The sequence below is a fragment of the Podarcis erhardii genome (genome assembly GCF_964252035.2).
Source record: "Podarcis erhardii genome assembly, chromosome: 1".
Classification (NCBI taxonomy): domain Eukaryota; kingdom Metazoa; phylum Chordata; class Lepidosauria; order Squamata; family Lacertidae; genus Podarcis; species Podarcis erhardii.
In genome coordinates, this window is record NC_138497.1 from 101,868,472 (window position 1) to 101,895,376 (window position 26,905).

The 26,905-nt window shown below is 41.7% G+C and overlaps 1 protein-coding gene across 12 annotated transcripts in view; it reads left to right on the forward strand.

Moving 5' to 3' along the window:
* Nucleotides 1–26,905, forward strand: part of ARHGAP15 (Rho GTPase activating protein 15) — a 384,487-nt gene that overhangs the window by 192,734 nt on the left and 164,848 nt on the right. For all 12 annotated transcript variants that reach the window (XM_081872770.1, XM_081872775.1, XM_081872771.1 and 9 more), the window contains 2 exons: nucleotides 3,089–3,187; nucleotides 5,926–6,052. In XM_081872770.1, coding sequence (XP_081728896.1) covers nucleotides 3,089–3,187; nucleotides 5,926–6,052 — 226 coding nt within the window. The remainder of the gene's footprint in view (nucleotides 1–3,088; nucleotides 3,188–5,925; nucleotides 6,053–26,905) is intronic.

The following is a 26,905-nucleotide window of genomic DNA, read 5'->3' on the forward strand; positions in this document are numbered from 1 at the left end:
GAAGTTGCTGCATCCTGTAAAATATATGTGCTTTATTTCTGAGCACCACAGTCCTATGAAATATAATGGATGTTCCTTACATGCATGCATCTCAGGTCTATATAATATAATGGATGTCTCTTATTTAGGTCAGCTTAGATTTTTAGCTCTTAGAAATATCTATGAACAACTGCCATAGGCAACAGCTGTTTCAAGTTGTACACACAGCCTATTATTTAGGAAGAGAACATAATCAAACAGGGTGGGATGACTAGTTTCTTGCCTAGAAATATTATGTGTGGAATTCCAACTATTCATTGTGTTGGGTTTCTCCCACACTTGAAAAACCATTTATTATTTCAAATATCCATATAGATGGATCCTATAGAAGTTTACTAAGAAATAAACCTCACTGTGTTGTAAAACATACTCCAGGTAAGTGTGCAAAAGATTGCAACCATAGTCCCTTATTTACTTAGAGGCAGTGGAGAATCTGGAAAAAATAAAAACCAAGGGGAAGAAGTGCAACAGACTTTTAATACAGAATCACTTCTTAGCCCATACATTGGGCTATTAACATCTTAAATGCTGCAATGATATGTCCCAGTTTAAGTTACAGTTATTACATTCTCTTGAGCCATTAACTGGAACTTTCCCTCAAGTTGAGAAAGAGTTGAGAACAATCAGTAAAACTTTAGGAAGTGTTGACACTGGAAGATGACATGAAGAGGAGAAAACAAATTCGTAGTTGTCAGAGCTGCCTCTAGGTCCCAGCTCACAGAGGACCAACGCCAGGCTGATGTTATGTACAAAAGTCTTTATTGAAGTTTAATTTCCATTTCAAAGCCAGAGCGTGCAGCCCTACGTCTAAACTCTAGATCGGCGAAGTCCCGTCTGAGTCTCCGCCCCTTCCACACCAGTTTAAGATCCTAGCCCTGCTCCACCTCCTGCGCTGCTCTCTTCTCCTCTGGGTCCTCCTGCCCTCTGGGGCATTGCCCTTTCTGGACTCTTCCGACGCTGAGTCGCTTAGCTCCTCCCCCTGCCTCCGGTGTGCTTTAGGACCCGGTTCCCAATCCTCACTCTCTGCTGTCCCGCGCTCCTGTACATTTGAACTTGCTTCTCGCGCCAACCCAGTGACCTTTCTCCTAACCGTTACACTACTTCTATCACTGCTTCCCTCTTCCGTGACACTGGCCGGATCTGACCTCCCTTCCGTTGTCCGACTCTCCGAGGAAGGTGTGGTAGGCTCTGCCTCGTCTCCTCTCCCTGGTGGGGAAAGCACTGGCCCCGATGCCTGGGACTCTTCCCCCCCACTCTGCTCTGGTGGGGAAGCTGGTCCTGATTTCCAACTACTGCTCTGGGAGTCCCTGCTGCCCCCTTGCTCCTGGGGCGTTCCCCTTGGGACCCCCCTGCCCCTGGCCACTGGCGCTCCCCTCTGTGAATCTTCTGATTCGCTGGAGAGGCTCATGGAATCCCTCGGACCACTGTCCCCTCCTACGCTCCCTTCGGATTCCTCCCCCTCCCCCTCGCTCTCCATCTCCCATCTTCCCTGTGCCTCAGCTCCTGAGCCCCTGACAGTAGTTGATTAAAATGAGCTAAATGAAATAAATACATACATACATACATACATACATACATACATAAATAAATAAATAAATAGTATAAATATAAAGCATTACCTCAGAAGATGCTCCTAGGATCAACGCATCTGGAATGAAGTAGTACCTGATTATCATTATAAGAGTTAGCTCATTGCACCTTACAATTATCTGAGATGCCAGGAAAATGCCTCAGTGTCCAATTATTTTGTTATATGGATCAGCCCTGTCTCAACCCCACCCCTTCTCATCACCCATGCAGTAAATAAACACAAACATTGTGGTAAGGATCAGACTCTTCTATTATGGGAAGGGCATTTTATGCAGAATCCCCATGTGTAACATGCCCTAAAGTATTTTTTGTGTATTCCACATGGCTTTTAAATTTTTTAGTCATATGGGTATAGCCCGTACATTTCTGACATTACGTCTGTTCGTTTTAAAAAGGAACTAGTGCTAGTTCACCCTCTCAAAAGAGGAACTGGTTCCAGTTTATTTTACAAAACAAACTAGTTCAGCTCAAATTCTTCCAAATGAACTTTTTATAAAAAGTTGATCTAGTGGTTCAGCAGTGGAAACTGCTAGCACATTTCCAAAGCTAAGCAAGGTTTGGTATAGTTTCAAATTGGAGGGATGACCACATATTGAGATTACTGCAGTACAGGGGCTTGACAACTCTACAATTCTGTGGTTTTATTAATCATCCTTGGTTTAAAAAAACACACCAAATGAGCATTCGGAATTTTACCAGCTGCAATGCTGAATTATGAAGTAAAACAGGACCCATACACAAGTAATAAGATGTCTGGCAGACAAAATGTCAACAGGTGAAGCCTTCCTTGTAATTTTATTCTGCTCATCCTGTTTTATTTGTGCCAGCCACAAAGCTGTTAAAGGCAAAATGCATTATTCACTTTGTTCCTGCATTTGTAGTTTTGCTTAGTAACAGCGATTAAATGACTAAGCAACCTTAGCAACAGCAGTGCCTCCATCTCTGCCTAATAAGCCTTAGGAAGTTGGCTTTAAGTTTTGCTTTTTAACCTTCTTTATACATTTTCAATTAACTTATTTTAAAAAGAAAGAAAGCTAAAAATGCAGGCTTGCTGCTGCAAGGGGAGGAGTAGGAATGAATGTGAAGATGAGCTAGAAATCATTCAGAATTTTACCACGAAATGAATTTAATTTACTTTTAGTTCACTCAGCAATTATCCAAATCAGTGATTTTTGAACTACTTTAGTGAACTTCATTAAACTGAACTAGTTAATTCCAAGCACTGAAAATCATCTACTTGGAAAGTTCACTTTCCAGTGGGGATTATTTCAAGAGTAAGTACTGTAGGCTTCCTACATTCCTACGTTCTGTATATGTCCTAACTGCCATAATTCTAGAACCAGTGGCATTAAAAAATGGCAAGCTATTGAAACGTCTGTGTTTCTCAAATGAATTACATGAAAAGAAAAAGTGTATCTCACATAGTTTGCTTACCTATGATATTCCCATTGTCATTTAGATCACAACAGCATCTGGAAATGAGGTCCTTCTTCACTCAGATATTGACTTCATCATACTGGAGTGGTTCAATGCTATAAAAAATGTAATTGACAGATTGGTATGTATTTGTTTTGGCTATTGATAAAAGTATCATGGAGCAATGCATGTGCTTACACATCTAAGCAAGTTTTAAAGCAAGTGAACTTAATAATGTGAACCCCCCTTTAAATCACTATATAAATGTGTGTGTGAAGATCTATGTGCATTTTTTAATGCTATAAATAAATAAATATTCCAGATAAAAAGTGTTGCTGGACTAAAATGCTGTTTGATTCTATCCTAAGACAGAATGGTGCATTTATTGCTGTGAAATAATGACAACACTGGTTTACTGTGGGTTGTAAAAGCACACAAGCGCTTAATAACGAATGAATTTTTACATTTTCTATTTATGCTATCTACAGTATATAATATTTCATATGACTATTAATACGTATGAGTCTTTTATGCATTTTCATATTATTTATTTGCCAGAATGGCACTAGAAAATATTCTGATGTATCTGATTCTTGTTACTCCTTTCTTTCTCACTGGTATTTTAGGACTGTATTTTCTGACAACCATTTTAATTGCCTCTCCCTCCCAATTTCTATTTATGCCACCACTACTCCTCATGTGCATTTGAATGTACTTAGTATAAACTTCACTTTTCAACTCTCCTAATTATGCTAGAACTATTTGTGCAGCATGTATCCTTTTTGCCCTTGTTCACTGCATTTTTCAATAGAACTTGTTGCGAGCAGTTTGGAGGCATTTTGATGTCCAATCTACACACCCCTTTTAAAGCCCTAATAGTGAGACAAACGAATAAGAATTGTAAAACACCTTGAAACTGAAAATGCCAAGGCAATCCTATCTGATGAAATTATCTCAAAAGGCTTTAAATAAACTGTACTGCAGTGCCCAGCTATACATTACATTAATCACAGGATTAGCCATCATGTGTGTCTTTCTTTTTTAAAAAAATAATACATGCAAGGCATGGGAAGCGATAGCCTATGGTACTGTAGGATGCAGTGAGGGAAGATTTAAGCCAGGGGTCAGCAATTTTTTTCAGCAGGGGGCCGGTCCACTGTCCCTCAGACCTTGTGGGGGGCCGGACTATATTGGAGGGGGGGGATGAACAAATTCCTATGCCCACAAATAACCCAGAGATGCATTTTAAATAAAAGCACACATTCTACTCATGTAAAAATACCAGGCAGGCCCCACAAATAACCCAGAGATACATTTTAAATAAAAGGACACATTCTACTCATGTAAAAAGCTGATTCCCGGATTTAGCTGCAGGCCGGATTTAGAAGGCGATTGGGTCGCATCCAGCCCCCCGGGCCTTAGTTTGCCTACCCATGATTTAAGCCTTCCCTCCCTGGCTGCAATTTGGAAAATCAATTCTCTACCCTGCATGGCAGCTAGCATTTCAGTGGGGTGGGGGTGGGGTGGAAGCTCTCATTGCATACAGTGAAATGTGTTTTCCCCCCCTAACACTAATTCTTGTGCAGATTTTTTTTTACCAAGAATGTGATTGGAGAATGTGATGGCAAGTGCACTTCTGCCCATGCCTGGTGTTTAATTGTTTAAAATGACCATTTTTATTGTCATATCAGGCTATCTCACAGGGTTGTTGTAAGGAAACAATGGGTGTGCAAGAACTATATATATATATATATGCTTCCTTAAGCTGATTAGAATAAAGGAAGGGAAAAAATTAAATTACTTCCCGCCCCCCCAAAAATAAAAATATTTCTCACAATTATTGTTTATGTGGACACTTGAGTAATGAAACCTCAATTCTGCACTCAACATATGGAGTTTTTAAAGCAAAACAGAAGCCATATTATAAATTAATTTATAGTTTATCCTATAATGCTTACTTGGAGGTAAATTGTGCTGTGTTCTGTGGATTTATTAGCCAGTAAATGAATCCTGGATTATAGTCTTACTCCTAGAACAGGAGTGGGGAACCTTTTTAGCCTGGTGGGCTAGATCTTTATTGCCCAACTTACCTACCTGTCAGTCATTTGATATCATGATCATGCCAAAAGTTAATCCAAGGAGTGCAGGGAAGGGTCTGCTTCTCCAATACATTCCCTGCAGGACAGAAGGCCTTTGATGCAGTAGAGCAAGGTTTCCCAAACTTGGGTCTCCAGCTCTTTTTGGACAATTCCCACCATTTCTGACCACAGGTCCTGCTAGCTAGGGATGAAGTGAGTTGTAGTCCAAAAACAGCTGGAGACCCAAGTTTCGGAAACTCTGCAGTAGGGGAACTGGCAGATGACTTTGCTATAGCAACACTTCCCACATTCTGGATCAACCTTCTGCAACAATCCCCTCAAGTGTGAGAATTGACATTGGTTATTTCAGCAAGAAGGGGGAATCAGCAAAAATTACGTAACTTCCTCCTCTACCAGTGGAAACATACCCTAAACAGACCTTTACTCAGAGCATACTCCCACTAGCAGGAATGAACTCAGGGTCCAACCCACAGACATGGAAGAAAAATCTTCTCATAGTTTGGTATTTTCACATAAAAGTGCCCAACTTTTATATAGCAGTCTCCAATGTATTTTCATTTCTCATTTTTATTTGCAGAATCAAAACCCACTTATAAGTATCACAATTTTAGCAGCATTGTGCTGAACAGATCTTGTACCATACTTTTCAGAACTTTTAATATTTATTTTGTCAACATAGGATAAACGTATTTTAGTTTTCTTGGTCTCTGTTTCCTTTCAATCAGTCATTTTAAATCAGGCATATCGTTCCATATATTTCTTTATCATTTTTCTCTTCTAGCCCAAAGAGAAGACTAACAAGTCAAGGAAAAATGAGTTCAAGCTTGCAAGATCCTCTAGCTCTGAATTGCTGAGCAGCTTTGAGGCTGAATCTAAGGAGCCAAAGGCAGAAAACAGAAGGTCTTTGAGTAAGTCCCTCTTATGTATATTTAAAGAAATATTACATCATAGCATGCTTATTGTAATGCAATTCAGGCAGCTATCTGAGTGATTTGGAGGACATCCAAAACATTTGTGCAAGAAGACAATTGGATCATCGAGAGTACTTTTTCATATAGTGCATTAGCATGGAACTATGAGAGAACTTAAAACTGGTTTAGATGATATATTGGCTGGCCTCTGCAAATAACTCTTTATGCAAGAGGTCTACAGGCCTGAACAGTGTAATGGCGAGGGGCACGATTTTCATGACCTTGTGACTTCTCCTGCATGAACAGAAAAATCAGAAGCATGTTTCTTTCACAATATTAAGCTGACTGAACCACCTCATAGAGAATGTGAAAATCAAAGAGTTTTAGATAACCAAAGTGGAAGTGGTTGGGCCAACACAATTCATATTATTCATATTTAGCCAATGGCTCCTAACCCTAATTCTGTTCTAATACTTGGAAGTCCAAACACTTGGAAAAAACTGTGTGTTGAGCTGAAGGATGAAATTCCTATAACCAGTTGTATTTAAAAATTAAGGCTTGCCTATCTCCTCCAGATCAGCTCATGAGGATCAGGAATCCCTTCAAATGGGCATAGGATGGTTGTAGAGCCTTCAATGGGAGGAGGAAGCTGGGTAAAAACTGCTTTTGTTTCCACAAGTCTGAATCCCTGCCAAAGTTTCTGGTCAAGACACATGATTTCACTTACATCTTCTTTCATGCATTTCAGTGTTCTTCCCTTGATTCCAGGCACTGCAATGGCCATCTTCAACTTCCTTCCTTCCTTCCTTCCTTCCTTCCTTCCTTCCTTCCTTCCTTCCTTCCTTTATTGTATCTCCATGGACAGGTAGCCTTACTGCCGAAGGGGTTTGTGTGAAAGAATAATAATCTTTTAAAGATGAAATGTGGGGTGGCATGCAATGGAGCTAACTTAAGTTCAGAAAAAAGGTATAACATATTGGAATGACAGAAGTCCATGGAGGAGGGTAGCCTTCATGTGTTCAATGAAACTTTTTATGCTTTTTAAAATAAGAATGATAATAAAACACTATGCAAAGACTTAAGCCAGGGCCTGAGTGCAGGATTGAGGGGGTGCCTGGTTTTTACACAATGCTTTTAAAAAAAGAACTCCTCAAAACTAAAACAGCACATTCAGTAGTTCACAAAATGTTGATGGTATATAGATGTTAACCAGCTTGTTATATATCTTGTTAACCAGAGAGGACATGGTGACTTTTCACTAAGTGATCCTGTCACTTGCACACACTGCTTGGGGGATTCTAAGAGACATCTAGCAGTCTATTGTGGGATGCTGAACTAGGTAACCCTTGGCCTGATTGAGCAAAATTCTTCTTAAGTTTTTAAAGCACGTGGAATTCAATCTCTCCTGGTGTTCCCGTAGGGGTTGTGTCATGGCGCTAGCTCCCGACCTGGGCTTCGGATAAGATCAACACCCCCGGATTCCTTTAACGGAATACCCTTAAGCTTGGAGTGGCAGGTGATGGCCACACCTCCCCTCTCCCAAGGTCAAACAATACCTAACCACAACCCTAACAAAGTTGTGATGATTGCTACAAGGTAGGCAAAAACCACATGACCAGTGCCAATTTGCCAAGTGGAAAAATTCCTACCAGGCCCCTCAACGGCGATCAACTGAGGTCCATAGCAAGGCCAGTGCCTAAACCTGCAAAATAGGGAGGGAGGGCATGTGATTGAGGAAGCAAGCCAAAGAGGAAGCCCTCTGCCTCACTCCTCCAATTTAAACGGTCCCAGCCACGCCTCCCTGACCATGGGGATTGGCTGGCCGGGCCCTGATGTGGCCGGGACCCCCAGGCAAGGGGGGACAAAGTCCCCCACCCCCGGCAGGGCAGGGAGTGGGTGACCATGCGGTCCACCGCAACTCCTCCCCACTGGGAAGTGGAGCGGATTTGCGTGTCAAGACCCTGCAGCCACCCCCTCGTTGGGAAATAACACACACAAGGACACGGATATTAGGTTTATGTTATTGGGCAAATTTGGCCACAACTTTACTGATTACAGAATGTGAGCGGTATTGGCTTAGGCATTGAATGGACCCTACTAAATCTGGCTCCTGCCCAATGCGCAGGAAGTACGGTAAGGGTAAACCACCGGAAGGCCCCAATCCTAAAAGAGTAGGCAGCATATTCCCTAGCCAGAAGCCCACAAGCTTCAATAGCTTTGCGCACCACATGAATAAACTGCTGTCTGGCAAGACGGGTCCCATCCTCATGTACTAGGAAAGGGCCGGAACCAGGGGGCCTGAGGTCCAGAAACTTTTTTGTGTCCTTTACGGGTCAGGGACCACTTTTCATGGTTGCCATCAGCCGAACCAAGGCACCCTTTCATTTCTGGTCTGTTTTTGAGCAACGGATGCGACCCACCAACATTGAATCTGAAAGCTGAATATCATCAAGCTGCAGGCCTCGGGATAAAGGACCCAGCTCGCCTTCATGCACTACTTCACCAACTCTTAGGGATCTTAGCTTAAGATCTTTGATGGGTTGACCAAAGGTCCATGTAGCCCAGCATTCTGTTTCAAGCACTATCGAGTCAAATGCCACTGTTGAGCTCATAATTGCAAGCAGGGTATGAATACAACAGCCTTCCCGAGTTGTTTGTCCTTGGCTTTCAAATGTTATCTAACTGGTACATGTAGGTCCCAGTTAGCTATACCTGAGATGATAAGTAATTTGGATATAAATAGCCAAATAAACAGATTTAATTTCCAGCGAAAAGGCATCAGTGTACTCAATGTCCCGAAATTATACATCTATGTAGAAATAATATCGAATATATTTATTACTTTAGCAAGCATGACTTTTTCTAGTTTGTACATATTGGAATGTAAATCTTAGCTTTGGTAGAACTCCTTATACCATTGCTTTATTCAACCCTAGTTAAAAATGGCTCATGGTGAACAGACACAATCCAAGGGCCTCTACCTCTTTGCCATTTTTTTGGGCAAAATGCCAGTAAGCTGTCTCACCATTTGTTGTTGTCTTTTATGCTTCTTGGCATCATAAATCTAACATCTCTTCAGTAATGATTTAGAAGACAGATCAAGTTCCCACCAATGATATAAAGTTAGCATACAACCCAGCACTTGAACTACAAAAAGTTCTGAGGGTCCCCTGTCGTGCTTAAACTTTGTGTTTAGAAGTAGAAACAATCCAATGTGAAATCCGACTGATTTAAGCTTTGTGTGTGTTTAAATAGTATAGACTGAGTTGCCTTACAAATATGTATTTGGAATTTTCTTCCATACCCTTGAGACTCAGTAATTATGTGGAATTAGAAAAATGTTAGCATGTGCTTACTTATTCGTAGTCAAAGCACAAACTGTATTGTCAGTTTTCTGCCTTTGGCTTTCTATGCCCTTAATGTTCACACCAGTATCGTCGCCAGAATTATCGGCAGCCAGAGCCAAAATTGCTTTAAAAAGGCATGAGAACTGGTAATGACATGTTGTTAGCAGTTAACAGGTGGTCGTTCCATTGTCCAGTTTGACTGCGGAGCACAAAGACGGTATGTTACAGTATTTGCAATGAGGGCATTGCAAAAGGTGTTTAAAAAATTGAAATGCATTTCTGTGGTGTTCATGTTATTTGCTCTTCTCTGCAAACTAAAGAAATATATACATTTAAATAATAATTATTATTATTATGAGTGATGTCCAAGTTATACCCAGAGGAGATCCACTGAAATCAATGGGCTACAGTTTTAATGGGCCTACTCTGATGTATATCACCTAATTATTATTGTTTACATTTAAACTGAAACAAACCATGGAACTGAAATAATTAGTAAGGAAGATTCTCATTTAAGGTAGGAAATATGCTTTGCACAACTCAAACCAATTTTGGAGTTAATTCTTTTCAATGTTATGGTCCTGGTATAACAAACTACTGTGATATAGGCTTTTGATTGATGGCTGTCAAAGGATGCAGTATATTTCAGCACCATCTACAATTCAGCAATCTTCAAACTACAAGAGCATTGGGGTTTGCATTATCTGCTGTAGGTCACATCCCCTGTGAGCATGAAGCCTTACATGGCCCTGGTAAATATAAATTGCAGATCCTTGCAGTTTTCTGGATCACTGTCACATTTTGTAAGCTTGTATGGTGCACCTCTTTTTCATCAGGCATGATGCTGCATAATGCTAAGGAATGAAAAGGAAAAAATTTAAAGTACCAAAAATAGGCTGATGTTAAAGCCATAAAGTCAGCTGATAGCAGACAATGTTCCATGTTGGTAATAGAGACTCTCTATCTACTCCTGGAGTCTGAATTTTTCATTTGGGGCAGATCTGGGTTACAAGCCAGACTTTCTCACATGTGAGGAGCAACCGCTCCTTCTTCATCCTCCAGTCCTAGATGTGCAACCTGATACCTCTTATCCCTCCTTCTCATTGCTGTTCCTTGTATATCCATAAGTAAAACAGCTAGATGCATTATTTTTTTTAAGTGAGGCAGCCTAGGACGGAGCTATGTCCTCACAGATGACATACCCATTCCATTGCTGTTTGTTTCTTTCAGGCCATGTCAGGGTTCATAATGTTGCATGAATGCTGCTTGATTCTCAGACTCTTTCAAGAGAAGGTGCCATGGACTCTTATGTTTCCTGCACTCAATATTCTCATCATTGCTTAACTGTGGACTGGAAACAGTGTTGTCCCTTGACGTTGGTACAGGTCTAGTGCAAGAAGTGCCTGCTGTGGGGTGGGATTCCTGCTGTTGCATATACCCCCAGATGAATTTGGACATCTCTGTTTTAGTGTACCCTCCCCCCAACGTGGGGGGCAAGTCAGTGCCCCTGAATGATAGTCTTATTCACCTGGTTCTCCTGATCCAGCAGTAGCACACTTAACGTTTGAAGCAATCATACCCATCACAAATAATAATAATAGTAATAATAATAATAATAATAATAATAATAATAATAATAATATATTGTACCCCACCCATCTGGCTGGGTTTCCCCAGCCACTCTGGGCGGCTTCCAACAAAGATTTAAAATACATTAAAATGTCACACATTAAAAACTTCCCTAAATAGGGCTGCCTTCAGATGTCTTCTAAATGTCAGGTAGTTGTTTATCTCTTTGACATCTGATGGGAGGGAGTTCCACAGGGCGGGCGCCACCACCGAAAAGGCCTTCTGCCTGGTTCCCTGTAGCTTTGCTTCTTGCTGTGAGGGAACCACCAGAAGGTCCTTGGCGCTGGACCTCAGTGTCTGGGCAGAACGATAGGGGTGGAGACGCTCCTTCAGGTATACTGGGCCGAGGCAGTTATGGGCTTTAAAGATCAACACCAACACTTTGAATTATGCTCGGAAACGTACTGGGAGCCAATGTAGGTCTTTCAGGACCAGTGTTATATGGTCTCGGCGGCCACTCCCAGTCACCAGTCTAGCTGCCACATTCTGGATTAGTTGTAGTTTCCGGGTCACCTTCAAAGGTAGCCCCACATAGAGCACATTGCAGTAGTCCAAGCAGGAGATAACTAGAGCATGCACCACTCTGGAAACACTAATCATTCTTTACAATTGGGCTGTACTTAACATTTCATGAGTATGTGGGGTTGGCTATTATACCATGAAATAAAAAGTTGTTAGTCTTGTGCCCTCTTATTTGTTGGTCAATGGTATTGATACATGGGTACAATCTTTACTGATATTGTTCATCTGGTGCTCCTTCATAAAAGTTACCACAGCAACATGGGAGTGGTCTGTTCTACAGAGGCTCCTATGATGCCACAGAAAACATCTCATTATACATTCTCTCCCCATGCAAGATAATTGGCCCTGTAAAACTCACTGCAGCAGTCATCTGTTGGGCAGGTGTAGACACACAGATTCATGCAGCCCCTTGCTATGCCTAAGGGTCTCTGGATCAAGACCACTATGTTATGATGCTATCTCCTCAATCTGGAAAATGGTGGCAATTTATATTGTATTGGTAGCTTTTAAACTAAGGGATCCACTTCCTCATTCCCGCTTCCAGCTTGATTATTTCTCTGTCATTTATTATTTGATGCAATCACTAATAATTACAGCAGGATAATAGCACTCCCCAGTATTCTTTTCATTGCAGTTTTTGATAATATTACTTTGAATATAATAATATTTTAAAATAGCATCCATTTAAACGTTTGGCAGAGAAAACTCGTATTTGTTCACTTAATTCGCTTTTATTGAACCATCTAAATTTTAAGACATAATAATGTTAGATATTAATCTTCTGTGGGTAAGATCATTACATTTTCCTTTACCTAATAGAATAGCAGGCTCATTACAGAACCATGTGAACTTAACACTAATCATTCTTTACAATTGGGCTGTACTTAACATTTCATAAGTATGTGGGGTTGGCTATTACACCATGACATAAAAAGTTGTTAGTCATGTGCCCTCTTTATTTGTTGGTCAGTGGTATTGATACATGGGTACAATCTTCACCGATATTGTACAGAGAAGGTGACAAGTTGCCATTTTTGTGACAGTAGCTATTCTGAATTTCCCAAAATTCAAAAAGGACCTAAGAATAGGGCTTTGGGGCAAGGCAGGAGAATGGTGGCTGTTTTCATTATCTTCCCCTCTTCACCTAGCTGCCCATTCTCTCATACCCTGCAACGTGATTCTATGATTTCTCTGATGAAAGTAGGGACATACTATTCCATTATTATTATTATTATTGCTGCTGCTACTACTACTACTATTGCTATTTATACTCCACCCATCTAATTGGGTTGCCCCACCCACTCCGGGGTGGCTACCAGCATATACAAAAACATTAAACATTAAAAAAACTTCCTTATACAGGAATGCCTTCAGGTGGCTTTGGGGTCGGATAACTCCATACCCTCCAATATTTCTCCAATAAAAACAGGGGCATCCTACCATACCCTCTAACATTTCTCTGATGAAAATAGGGACATCATAAGGAAAAGCGGGATATTCTGGGACTGAATCAGAAACCGGGACAGCTTCTGTAAATCTGGGACTTGGGGGGTCTGTTCTCTTCACCTAACCACCCAACAGTGCCAAAACAAAACAGATTGTTTCAAAGTGGGTGAAAAATTGGAGAAATGGGCCTTCTCAATTCAATCCATCCGTTCCTTTCCACCACTACAATATGCAGTGAGTCCAGCCAAACCAGGCAATGAGAAATCTGTGCATTCCGCTTCATGCAAGGGAATGACTGACTGGGGGGTATAAAACATATGTACAGAATTCCCATTTTGCAGCCTGCTCTGTAGGCTGCCAGCACGTGCCTCTCCACATGCCTGCTGTGGGTAGAGGAGAGCAAGAAGGATCTATTGAACCATACGAAAATCCCTCCTTGAAGGGAAGAGTTGTAGATTGTCCATAAACAATAACTGCTTTTGGATGGATGATATGTTATTGGTTCAAGTTCTTTTGCTCACTTCTTGTATGCAACAATAAATAGTTAACTAGTCATTAAGCTGTTAATTATCTCATTATTATTACTCGATTACCACCAGTACATATTTCAATTTTATGGAACATTGCTGTAAAAAAAAGAAGGCAATTTTATACTTCCTGCTATGTTTAAGTCTGAGTGAAAAGATAGCTAATGTACGAGAGAGTAAATTAAAGAATATCAATCGGAAATCTTCACCATAGATTGCTATCTGGTTTCTTCTTCCCTCTCCTCTAACCACCTCTCATCTTTGGCTTTGAAGCCCAACAGTTTAAACTAGGTTCTTGTTTCTGCTGCTTAATCCGCTTTCATAAATCGTGTTCAAGTGCTGGAATAATTTGCACATCATTTAAGAATATTTACTTTGAAACATTCACCTCAAGCCTTTTTTGTATATCCTTTCTCTCTAAAGATTTGTAGTATTTGTTTTGTTCTCTGAGGTATAAAAGACCTGGGTAAACTTTATTCCTGTTGTTTCAAGATTAGTGAAATAAAATGCATATTTATTCAACTGGGAGCGAAAGAAGCTTTAGTAAAGACGATCATACATATAACCCTGGGGAATGATATAATACAAAATGCCTGCCTTAAAATCTCTTTAGACTTGTTCAAAACTGTATTGAATGACTTAAGTTCAAAAAAATATAAAAAATAAAGGACCCACAAATGCATTCTTTATAAACGTTTTTATCTTTGTTGTGAAGGAGAGAGCTGTATATTTTTGTTAATAAAAATGAACTCAATATTGGTGAAATGTGTATAGCGAAACGTAGCAGGCAGTCTTTGGGCCCACTAAACTAAAATATTCATCACTAACTGGCACTGCTTTTGTACAGTGTTGCAGGCTTAAATATATGTTAAAATTATTTAGTTACAGCTATACACTTAGTAGACATTCCATAGTGATTTTAAGCTTTCAGTATACTATGGGGGAGAGAGCCATGTATGCTGTTTAGTGCTCCTTGGAGTAAAGGTGGAATCTTAATGTAATATATAAACATAACAAAGTTCCATAGACACTGATGGTGTGGTTTGCCTGGTTAATAAAGGTCACTATTTATCTGATTCTAGCAATAGATTATTTGTTTATTTGTTTCATAAAAAGTGTACACTGTTCAATTGTAAAAAAAAAACAACCCAAACAAACCTGAAAGCAGTTTACAAAAGATAAAACATTTAAATCCCGAAAAATTCACACCCCTACTTTGAAGCATAAAAATGTTAAAATGCTAAAGCAGAATAAAATGACCTCAACTTTGAAAGTAAAGGTAAAGGTACCCCTGCCCGTACGGGCCAGTCTTGCCAGACTCTAGGGTTGTGCGCTCATCTCACTCTAAAGGCCAGGAGCCAGCGCTGTCCGCAGACACTTCCGGGTCACGTGCCAGCGTGACAAGCTGCATCTGGCAAGCCAGTGCAGCACATGGAATGCCGTTTACCTTCCCGCTGGTAAGCAGTCCCTATTTATCTACTTGCACCCGAGGGTGCTTTCGAACTGCTAGGTTGGCAGGTGCTGGGTCCGAACGACGGGAGCGCACCCCGCCGTGGGGATTTGAACTGCCGACCATGCGATCGGCAAGTCCTAGGCGCTGAGGTTTTACCCACAGCGCCACCCGCCCAATGTTCTTAGCAGGTGCCAAAAAGAGTGCAGTGGTACCTTGGTTCTCAAATTTAATCCGTTCCAGGAGTCCGCTTGACTCCCGAAATGGTTCAAAAACCAAGGCATGGCTTCTGATTGGCTGCAGGAGCTTCCTGCACTCAATCAGAAGCTGCTTCAGATGTTCGGCTTTGAAAAATGTTTGCCAACCGGAACACTCACTTCCGGGTTTGTGGCGTTTGGGAGCCAAGCCGTTCCACCCTACAGTGAAGGAGTCTGCTTGATCTCAATAGACAGGGAGTTCCAAAATGTCGGCGCTGCCACCCCAAACCATGGAGTTCTTACAATTCCACTGACCGGAAAGGTCGGTGCATGTGGAGTAAGGCAATTTCTAGGCAAACTGGTTCCAAGTTGTTCAGAGAACAACTTATACTGCCACCAGTGCAGATTAGCTAGACAAGTTAAAAAACAGTGTTGAGAGACACACCACCTCTCACTGTTACACACCCTGCTGGCATGAATTCCCATATCCATTCTGAACAAGGGATGAACATAATACTTAGAACCTGCGCTAAAACTGCTGAGGAAACAAGTCTACGAAGCTGAACTTCAACTCACTATAATTTCATTTATTCTACAAAATTCTAGTTCAGCCATGATATCAAGTTGAACAGAAAGCTGATGAAGTGTCACGTGCTTGTCTTCTTTTATTAATCACCAGTGATGGCGCTCTTTGTTACCATTGTCATTTACATCGCTTCTGATAGCCTGTTGCAATTATTGCAATGGGGGCTACCCAACAGGAGGCTTGTAGCCCACAGAACTGAATCTCAGTCGCATTATATTCTATCCTCCCACACCCCCTGGCTATTTATTAATAATCCAGATGCTAGCTTCCTGGTTGTTTGGAAGTAATATGATTTGGCGAGAGCAGGGGAAGCAAGAAAGGGTGGCAATATTTATTTTTATTTTTTATGTTATGGATGTCTATATTTCTCTAAATTTGGGAGCCTTCTAGTTCAGGATTTTTGATTCGGTGAAAGGGTACTTACTGGCTAGGCTTACCTCTCCCCCCCCCCGACAGGGAAATAATGTCAGTGTTTAGACCTTCCAGGTTGGCGGTTGCATTTCATTTAAATTATGACCCTCCAATCCAAAACATTTAAAAAGGAGCTTAACGGATGGAAGCACATTACTGTCATTTGGATTGGGTGTATTAACGCTTTAAAAAATGAATGTGCTTCCTAGCATCTACTATTTGTTCCACCAGCTGCCTGCTGACGTGCCAGATAAACAGTTTAAGGAGAAGCATGTAAAAGCAGCCTATAGAGCGAAGACCACTTTGCAAACAAACAAACTTCCATACTCTGCCAGTCCCAAATATATATTTCATGTCTTCATATGCAGAAACACATACGAACCAGTGGAAGCACTCAAATTTGGGAAGTCATAAAAATGCTTATTGTCAGCAGTCAAAATGCAGCTTTCGAAAAGGATTCAAAACGATTATTAACCTGGAAAACTGGGCTGCATAAACAACCAAACCAAATGTACAAGTATGCATATGAAATGGCAAGAGGTAGCCCAAATGACTAAGCAAATGGTAACACCTTGGGAAATAATCTGTAGATGATGAAATGATTTGTAAACTCCCCATGAGCTTAGAACAAAATGCTGCGCCATAACCATAAGAGAGCATGCCAGTAATTGGAGGGAACCGTACTGCTGTGTCTAGCATTGCTGATGGCATAACGCAACTGCTGTATCCAACTTTTGCTGTTTCTCTTTAAGCAAGATGTAGTCTCATTGTTGTCTAGATGAGCGAGTGACTCAAAGTGCCCAGAGGAGGCACCCCAAAGGGCACAAACAGCTCCTAGGCAATGGAAAACACCTTCAAAGTCGAGGGTTTTGTTTGTGTATTCTGACTGAACTGGAAGAGGGTGCTGACTTTCTCTCTGTTTCCCCAGTTTTAGAAGGCTGGAGCTTTTATGTAGCTGCTGGAGTCTCTACCCCTTAGTCTCGTGTGCCCATAGCTGGACATTTCAGCAGTGGCCCTGAATATTTTGCTTGGCTTGCTATGCCCTCTCCTCCTGTGTTCCTAGGGTAGATGACAGGGAGTCTGAGAGCTCCCTGGGAACCTGGACATTTCCAGGGCAAGGGTTCCCAGCTCTTTGAGATCATTGGCAGTGCAGAGATCTGCTTGCAAGGAAGAGTTTCAGATTTGGGGCGGACTGAAATCTAATCCACTTTCTAATCCACAGATGGGGAACTTGTGACCTCTAGATGTTGTCACTCCAGCTCACAGAATCTCCATCCATCAGGGTCAGTGGTAAGGAATGGTGGGAGTTGGAGTCCAACAGCATCTGAAGGTCTTCAGGTTCCCCATTCTGGTTCTAACCTCAGGTAATGCAACACAAATGGCAGTGCAGCTGCTTTTCCTCATCACAGTTCTTAGGTGTACATTCTCTCTCTCTCTCTCTCTCTCTCTCTCGTTGTGTGACTTTCTTCTAGATGAAATAGAGACAACCTCTACTGTTTCACACAGCCTTTGGGAAGATAAAACTCTCAGCAGGGCCATGTAACCTTGCTGTTTTGGTGTAACTGGAGGGTCTCCTTAACTTGATGGTCATATTTTGTGAAAGAGCAGTTTAAAAATATGAGGAAGTTAGCCATTAAATTTATCAATTGACAGACATTCTGGAAAAAAACAAAATGAATATCAGTATCAGGGAGGAGCAGGACATGGCCAGGACATGCTGACATATGAGCAGATTTTATTTGCTGCCATTCTGGGATTCTGGTGCACCAGGCTTTACACCAGCATAATAGAGTTGGCCAGGATGCCAGAAGGTATGCAGTTTATGAGCTTTCTCCATTATCTGCACAGGAGGGGGCATTCAGTCAACAGTGCAAAGGCTCAGCTGAAGCATTCCCTGCTGGTTACCTGCTTTCAGCAATAGGGGTCGCTGTTTGGTAGTACCCAGTTGGTTAGCTGTCAGATTCTAGAGCTCCCTATTGGTGGCTCTTAGGTAATTCACAAAATATAGAGTCCATTCATAAAACAGTGTTCATTCATAAAGCAGTAACATAAATCTCCATTGCTACATATTGAGTGTATACTTCAGTGGTTGAACGTACAAGTTTATGGCCATGCTGTAGTGTAGTGCTTATGCGACTGTGAATAAAAGGTGCCTAGGCTCATTGTCTCAGGGTTTGGGGGGAAGAGGTGACAAAACTGATTTCCAATAAGTGCCCCCCTTTATTTCCATAACAAGTCCTTGAGTCTGTACTCTGAATAGTGACACCAGGGACCTTGAAGGGGCAGGGCTTGTCAGTCCAACCCTGCACAGTCTCATCAGGGCTGACCTTAAGGCAATTGGAGCAAATAATAATAATAATAATAATAATAATAATAATAATAATAATAAATTTATTTATACCCCGCCCTCCTCAGCCAAGACCGGGCTCAGGGCGGCTAACAACCAATAATAAAAACAAGTTGATTAAAATACAATTTAAAAGATTAAGATACAACATTAAAACAATTAGGGAGCAATCTCTTCATAGGAGGAGAAAGGGAAAAGAAAGAGGGGGAGGGAATCAAACTGATTCTGAGCCAAAGGCCAGGTGGAACAACTCTGTCTTACAGGCCCTGCAGAAAGAGATCAGATCCTGGAGGGCCCTGGTCTCAAGAGACAAAGCATTCCACCAGGCCGGAGCCAGTGTTGAGAAGGCCCTGGTTCTGGTTGAGGCTAATCTAACTTCCTTAGGGCCCGGGACCTCTAGGGTGTTGCTACATATGGACCTTAAGGTCCTCCGTGGGGCATACCAGGAGAGGCGGTCCCATAGGTACAAGGGTCCTAGGCCGTGAAGGGCTTTAAAAGTCAAAACCAGCACCTTAAATCTAACCCTGTACTCCAACGGGAGCCAATGCAGCTGGAAAAGCACTGGGTGAATATGCTCCTATGGCAGAGACCCTGTGAGGAGCCTCGCTGCAGCATTCTGCACCCGCTGGAGTTTCTGGGACAGCTTCAAGGGCAGCCCCGCATAGAGCGAATTACAGTAGTCAAGCCTGGAGGTGACTGTCGCATGGATTACTGGGCCAAATTGGGCCCCGCGGGCTGCTCTACAAAATTTTGCAGAATTTTGCTGTGAACTGGGGCCCTACAAAAAACAAAACAAAACAAAAAAAAAAACAAGTTGTGCCCCACTGCTTCAAATTGGGCCCCACTGGCTAGCCCTCATAATTGCTGGGCCTGAGTTGCCCTGCCCTTGCATGAAGTCTTGGGTTTGCAATTTTGGGAGCAGAGAGACTGCAGTGGTGGGGAGCGGGCAGGCTGGTGAGGTCCCCTAGATTTAGAGGCCCGAGTTGTCCTGCCCTCACATGAAGTATTGGGTTTGCAATTCTGGGAGAGGGGAGACTGTGGCACTGGGGAGGCTGGTGAGGTCCCCTAGATTTAGAGGCCCTAGGCTTCACCCTACTTAGCCTATACTTAGCCTGTACTGGTTACGTACTTAATTCGTTCCGGAGGTCTGTTCTTAACCTGAAACTATTCTTAACCTGAAGCAACACTTTAGCTAATGGGGCCTCCCACTGCTGCTGCTGCTGCGCCGCCGCCGCACGATTTCTGTTCTCATCCTGAAGCAAAGTTCTTAACCCGAGGTACTATTTCTGGGTTAGCAGAGTCTGTAACCTGAAGCATATGTAACCTGAGGTACCACTGTACATAAATCCAGCACTGCACATAATGGGTCCCAGGCTGAGGGTTTAGCAGCATCTGTCTTAGGAGACAAATAAATAAATAAATGTGATTTGAAGGTGAATATACCTTGAGATTTTCATTTGGTCACTTACAGGGTTGTCAGATTTCTGGTAGATGTTGGTGATTGTGGAATTCAAGTTCTAAACTCCTTACAATACCACACAACACACACACACACACACACACACAACTTAAAACTGGGCCCCTGGACAGTGAAAAATAATGGCCTTTCTCTGTTTTTGCTTACTCATTTGGAACTTGGAAGGCTTCGATATCAAAGACTGATTGTATAATTGTGTTTGTGGCATTCTCTTTAACACCCATGTCCCTCCCCCTTAGATTTCATACACGTTTTGATGTTGTTTTCCCTTGAAAACACTGCTTGGACTTTGATGATTAACTGTGTACCATGTGTATGTTGTCATCAGGTGCCGTTTCCTGATAATAGAGTTTTCTTGTGTGTGTGTGTGTGTGTGTGTGTGTGTGTGTGTGTGTGTGTGTTGTAACTGTTCAATTTCTATTTGCTACAGAACTTTCCTTATATGTTAGACCTCTTGGGGGAGAAAGGTTTTTCTTTTTTTTTCCAAAGACAAAATAAGCTTTGGATAAGCATCTAAGGTTTTCAGCACTTTATCCTACTGAAATCAAAATAAAGTGCATTTCCGAAGTGTCGGAGGAGAGCCTTGGTCTCAATTCTTTCTGTTTGAATAATGAAAAGAATTGATTGAGTCAATAGCTGAAGGTGCCACAAAACTTTTGCCCTGCTGGCCCCCATGTGAAAAAATGCAAATAAGTCAGATGAGATTTTCTGTGGGTTCTGTCTGTCTTTTTTCCCTTCGCGCAGTAGCTGATGAGATCTCTCCCCCCCCCTTTCTTTTAGCAAGAGAGGTGGTCTTCCTTTTGCTCCCATTGCCACAACTGCATGAAAGACAGGCATCTCTCTTATGAGAAAAGGAAAGTTCAGTTGGTCAGTGTGCCAACATAAAGTGCTATGCTGAATAGACATATAAGAGCCATTCAGTTCAAGAAAACAGGACATCCCCTAGTCATGTATGTGAACATGAATTGAATTGGGCTAGATGTGCATTCCGATGCTGCAGAACTGAATTGAATTGGGCTACAACTTAATGCAGTTCAGATTGGAAAACTGGGCCAAAACTAACAAAATGAAATTCAGTAAGGACTAATGTAGTGTTGGTGTGTGAGCATCTACTCTTGGGTTTTAATTTCTTTCTGCAGCAGACTTCTTTTTACGGAAAAGTTTTATTGCATCTTTTACTTCTTTATAGCAGCAGCAGCAGCAGCATTCCAGCTATCTCTTAGTGAAATTCCCATTACAGGAATAAGCACTATTTGGTTCTGTTTCTCAGAGTCTTTATTATTTACAAAACTTTACACTGGTCATTAATAAAGAAAAGGAAAAATCAAATAAAGAAACATACTCATTTTCTCTTTTTAGCCATCCGGCCAGAGACCTAATGCTGACTCATTCACATACTTATTTACACTGACCCAGACTTAGTTGTTTGCATGCCCTAATAAGGACACCTGTTGCTGGGGAAATGTTCTGTTGCCTAGCAACTTGTTCAAGACCATTTACAAGTTTCTTCTAGAATATTCCAACATGTAACTTAGGCAGGAAGAACCAGCTGCACAAATATAAGAAGGGAGACAACTGGTTTTCCAGTAGTACATGTGAAGAAGTTCTCAGGTCTTAGTAGACTACAAGCTTTAACATGAGTCAACAGTGTGAGGCAGCACATCAACAGAAATATAGTGTCCAGATCAGGCATAGGCAAACTCGGCCCTCCAGGTGTTTTGGGACTACAATTCCCATCATCCCTTATCACTGGTCCTGTTAGCTGGGGATCATGGGAGTTGTAGTCCCCTAACATCTGGAGGGCTGAGTTTGCCTATGACTGGTCCAGACCAAGGAAAGTCAATACTACACTGTATTCGGCCTTGGTCAGACTACACCTGGAGTACTGTGTCCAAGTCTGGGCATCACAATTTAAGAAGGATATTGACAAGCTGGAACTTGTGCAGAGGAGGTCAACAAAGATGATCAAGGGTCTGAAAACCAAGCCTTATGATGAACAGTTGAGGGAGTTGGGTATGGTTAACCTGGAAAGAAGGAGACTGTGAGAAGATATGATAAAGGTAAAGGGACCCCTGACCATTAGGTCCAGTCGTGACCGACTCTGGGATTGCGGCGCTCATCTCACTTTATTGGCCAAGGGAGCCGGCATACAGCTTCCAGGTCATGTGGCCAGCATCACTAAGCTGCTTCTGGCGAACCAGAGCAGCGCACGGAAACGCCGTTTACCTTCCCACCACAGCGGTACCTATTTATCTACTTACACTTTTACGTGCTTTCAAACTGCTATTTTGGCAGGAGCAGGGACCAAGCAACGGGAGCTCACCCCGTCGCAGGGATTCGAAAGCTGACCTTCTGATCGGCAAGTCCTAGGCTCTGTGGTTTAACCCACAGCGCCACAGCCACTTTCAAATATATAAAGTGCTATCACATGGAAGATGGAGCAAGCTTGTTTCTCCTGTTTCAGAGGGTAGGACTCAAACCAATGGATTTAAATTACAAGAAAGGAGATTCTGATTAAACACCATGAATAACTTTATGATGGTAAGAGCTCTATGACAATGGAACGGACTCCCTCAAAACATGCTGGACTCTCCTTCCTTGGAGGTTTTAAAGCAGAGGTTGGATGGCCACCCATCATAGGTGCTTTAGTTGATCTTCCTGGGCCTGAAATGAAAAGCTACTCAGAAGAAGAAGAAGATACGTTATCATGGGCCAGGAGTTATCTACGCCTGCTGAATTGCAGCCTGAAGAGGAGAAGGCAGAGTGACTCCACCTGCAGCTAATCAGCCTTCAAGGACACAGAGGGGAAGGCACTGATGAGAACCAGCTGGCTTCAGCCTTCTTAAGCAGAGCTTCCAGCAGCAGCCTTGCTCCCACTCACTGAATAGCAAGAGGGGTTAGCTCCTGCTGGTCACCCTCCCGATGTCCCAGCATACATGTAAGCATGTGGTAAGCAGGGTGGGGGGGGAGGTTTCCACCTGAAAAGGGCCCATGGTCATTCCAGAGCAGTTATTTGTGCATAGAACAGTTGTAGTAATATCTGTACTAGCTCTGAGACAGGAAGCTTTTTCTAATCTTAGCATTTGAACCCCTTAGCATTTGAAGGAAATTGTTGAAGTTTGGGTTATCCTGTGTACGTGTGCTACTGGTTATGTGTAATCTCTCCTATGTGAGAAAGTTTTTCAGTAATGAATTCCTGAAATGTAATCCATTCTAATTAAACCCAAACCAAAATGAACATACCTTGAAAGAAAGAGTATATCTGGGACAGTAGTATTCAGAAGTCACATACTTTAATTTATTCTTGCAGCAATGACAACCAGATCTGCAAAACAAAACAAAAAAAATCAACAAAAAAACCCACTAAGTATTTAATGGAGAAAAGTTTTTTTCCTCCAAAAAATACAATTCACCATAATTTTACTGTCTTTACTGCATAGCCACAAGACATAGAAGAGCAATATTGAAAATTAAGTTGTCATATTATTATAAAATGATTCAGCACATAATATCATTGTCCAATTCCCTCCCTTTACTTCCGCAATTCTACCAGGCAGCTGTGGGCACCTCTTGTACAGAAAGACCATACGGACACATTCAGAATGATTTAAGTTCAGCTATATTGCAACCTTTGACTCTCTAACAATGTAGTTGTGTGATGACCAGGCCTTGGTTTTCAGAGTGTCCCCCAGCCAACCACAAACATGTTTCTCTCTTTGCTTTCTTTTTTAACTTGCTGCTGATATATTTGTGCAGTCATATGTGTCACACTGTCACTCTTCTCACATATTTCAGGGCTAATTAAGATAAATGCTGATTATGTGTCAGCATTGATTTGCGCGGGCAGCTAAGATTTGGCATCCTTTCCAGCACATAGAAGGCTTCTGCTATATGAGGAAATGGCGTCTGATGTGTGTTCTCAGGTTAGAAGTTCACAGATCCATTGGGTAAAAATCATTTACAGTCAGTGGGTAGTCATAGTCAAGGGGGGACAAGGCAAAGCTTCTGGCCTGCCAAGGTTTTTCTCTTGGCACCTGCAACAAAATGTAGTTTGTATTCCAACATTACATACCATCTAGGCTCTGGTGATATCAGGCCAACTGAATGGTAGCTGGAATGGGACTTAAATAGACAAGATGGACACATGTATCTTATATTCCCTCTTCTTTCCAAGGGGTTCTCAGCCCTAGAGCTTTTGAAAATGGAGGATTATTTATTTCATACTGGCCATGCCACAGAGTAGAACTTCCTAGTTGAGCCATTTTTTGTTATTTTCCCCTAATAACTGCAATGGACTGCACTGTGGTTTTGTTGTTCTGTCATCAGTATGTATTTGAAAATACATTGGGGTGCACACACTTGGTTTGTTTCCCCAATCAGTAATGAGTGTGGTGGGCAGAAAATGTTGATTAGATGTAGTGGCTGAGTGTCAGACTGAGGCAAATAGACAAGTTGCAAGGTGGACTCAAGGAGGGCTCCAAGGACAGATTTGGGCCATCTGTAAGCAGTTGAACCTAGATAGAGAAACAAGTCTGGCCAGAGTCAGCAGTTATATAAGACAGGTGGAAATCCATTCACCACTCAGATCACCGGATCGTGCTAGGCTACAAAAGTTCTCACTCAGCTGCCTTGGCTGCCAGTATGTTTCCAGACCCTGGTTTTAACCTCTAAAGCCTGACAAGGCTTGTTTCCCTAGAATTTGAAAGAATGATTCTTCCCATGTGGAACTCTCTGGGCCACAGATCATCTCTGAAGGCTTTTTCATGGTATCCTCCTGCTTTTCCAAAACACTGTTTCCAGAAAAGCCTGCCTGGCACCCACTTTAACATTTTTTCAGAAGCAGGTGAAGGCTTTTCTTTTCTTCCAAGTATTTTAACAATTTTAACATGTTCTATTAGCCAGTTCTTCTAATGTTGTTTGCACGGGTCACTTTAATTTCATGGTGATTGATTGTACATGAGGCGGGATAAGGAGGCTAATGCCAGGAAAAGTTGGCTGTAAAAGAGACTTTCTATGACATTGTGCTTGATCATTTTAATGTCATTCCTGGAAACCCCTTAGTCATAATGAGGCTATGCTGGAGTAAGCGCTTTGAGGTTTGCCGTCTTTCTTTCTTTCTTTCTTTCTTTCTTTCTTTCTTTCTTTCTTTCTTTCTTTCTTTCTTTCAAAATAGCAAATAAACAACATTGAATTGCAGCAACTTCTTACACAAGAGGTGTGTGTGTTTCCTGAATCCTTTCTTTTCGGATGCATTACATGCTATAATTTTGGGCATCGTAATGAACTGATCAGCGCTGCTCTAATGTATTTCAGTTAGAAAAGCGGCACTTGAAAGAAATTGTTTTTGCTATACACATGATGTGAAGCAATCAATAGTGCTTTAGTCTGACAAGCACTGTCAATATCCATTGTCACAGTTCAGAAAGTCATTAATGGAAAGTTCTTCAAAAACCAATGCTCTCAACACACACCCAAAGTACTAAGAGAACGTCGTACTGGGCAGGAATTAATCACAGGTGGTAAGCCCATGGGGTTTAGGGTAAATGTTTTGTAAACTGCGAAATAAAAGTTCTTCATAAAGAGACCATAATGAGGGAACATAAAAGATCATGCAGGGAGCTGTTGGTGGTGCTACAGAGCGACTTACCTTAGTTTATCGACATAATCACTTGAAACTGTGGGCAAATCATTGTGCAGTACGTATGTAGATGCTGATAAGGGAGCTGCTACTAAGCAAGGACTACCTTGGCACACTTGAAGTAGTACAACTGCTTATCTAGGAAATTTGTGCCATGGATGCCGCCCAATGAAACATAAGCACTTTGAAGTCCCATTCATTTTAATGAAATATGTAAGTGGGCTCTATTTAGACCTAGGTCTGTATGCATTGTTATTATATGTGCGGATATGTAAGTTTTACAAAGTGAAGAAAAGCAATTAAACAATTGGGGTGGAATTCAACATTGTGCTGTTACAAACATTCCATCTGCTGCATAAGCATATCAACTTTCCAGACAAAACAATCCCGCCCCACTGTTCTGGGATTTCTTCCAGCCCCCAAGCCAATTTCAGGGGGCACAGGGGGAGGTGGAGAAAACCCTGTTGCACAAGTAGAAGCTCTTTCACAAGGCTCCCACTGACTGAGTTTGTTAGGTGAATCCAGTCCATAGAGAACAGATAGCATTTTCTATAACATTTCCCTCATGCCACCAAGGTTGTAGCATCAGAAATGCTGTTTCTACTTCTCTTTATACAGTAAGGCTGAGTGCCCTGGAATTTTAGTATATCACTGCCAAGGGTTGTTCCCATTTGAACCCAGAAGGTCCAAAATAGAACATGAACAAAAGAGCCAGCCATTAATTTAACACTAATCTCTGTATTCTATGATATATCGTCCTAAGAATGCTACCACTAAAAATGTGAATTTTATTTTTTCGTAAGTGATGGATTATTGTCCCATGCTGCAAATGTTCCAGTAAAAGTGTCCTTTTATATGTCCTTTGTGATTACTAACTTGTAAAAGTATGTGTGGGGTCAGTTCAGTGCTGTGGGAAAATGGAACAGTCCTCTGTTCAAATCAGTAGTGAAATCAGAAGCAAAGTATGCTCTGATTATCATAGGCATGTGTTTAAATGTTGCTCTCCTTAATTGGGTATGTTGTATTTATTTTAAAATGAAAAAAATCTGGCACGTTTTTATCCCTAGAGAGCAGCAAAGTGAAAAAGAAAATGTTTTATTTTGATTCTTACTGACAAATTTGTAATATATAGCACAGTATCCCTGAATTCTCTTGTGAAGTAGGCTTTGTGAACTCGCCCTGGTTTGAGGACGGGGCATATTTTAAATGTATCATTTCATTTGTCCCCTCTTAACAAATGCTCTTTCTTTTCTTTTTAAAGAAGTCCAGTAAT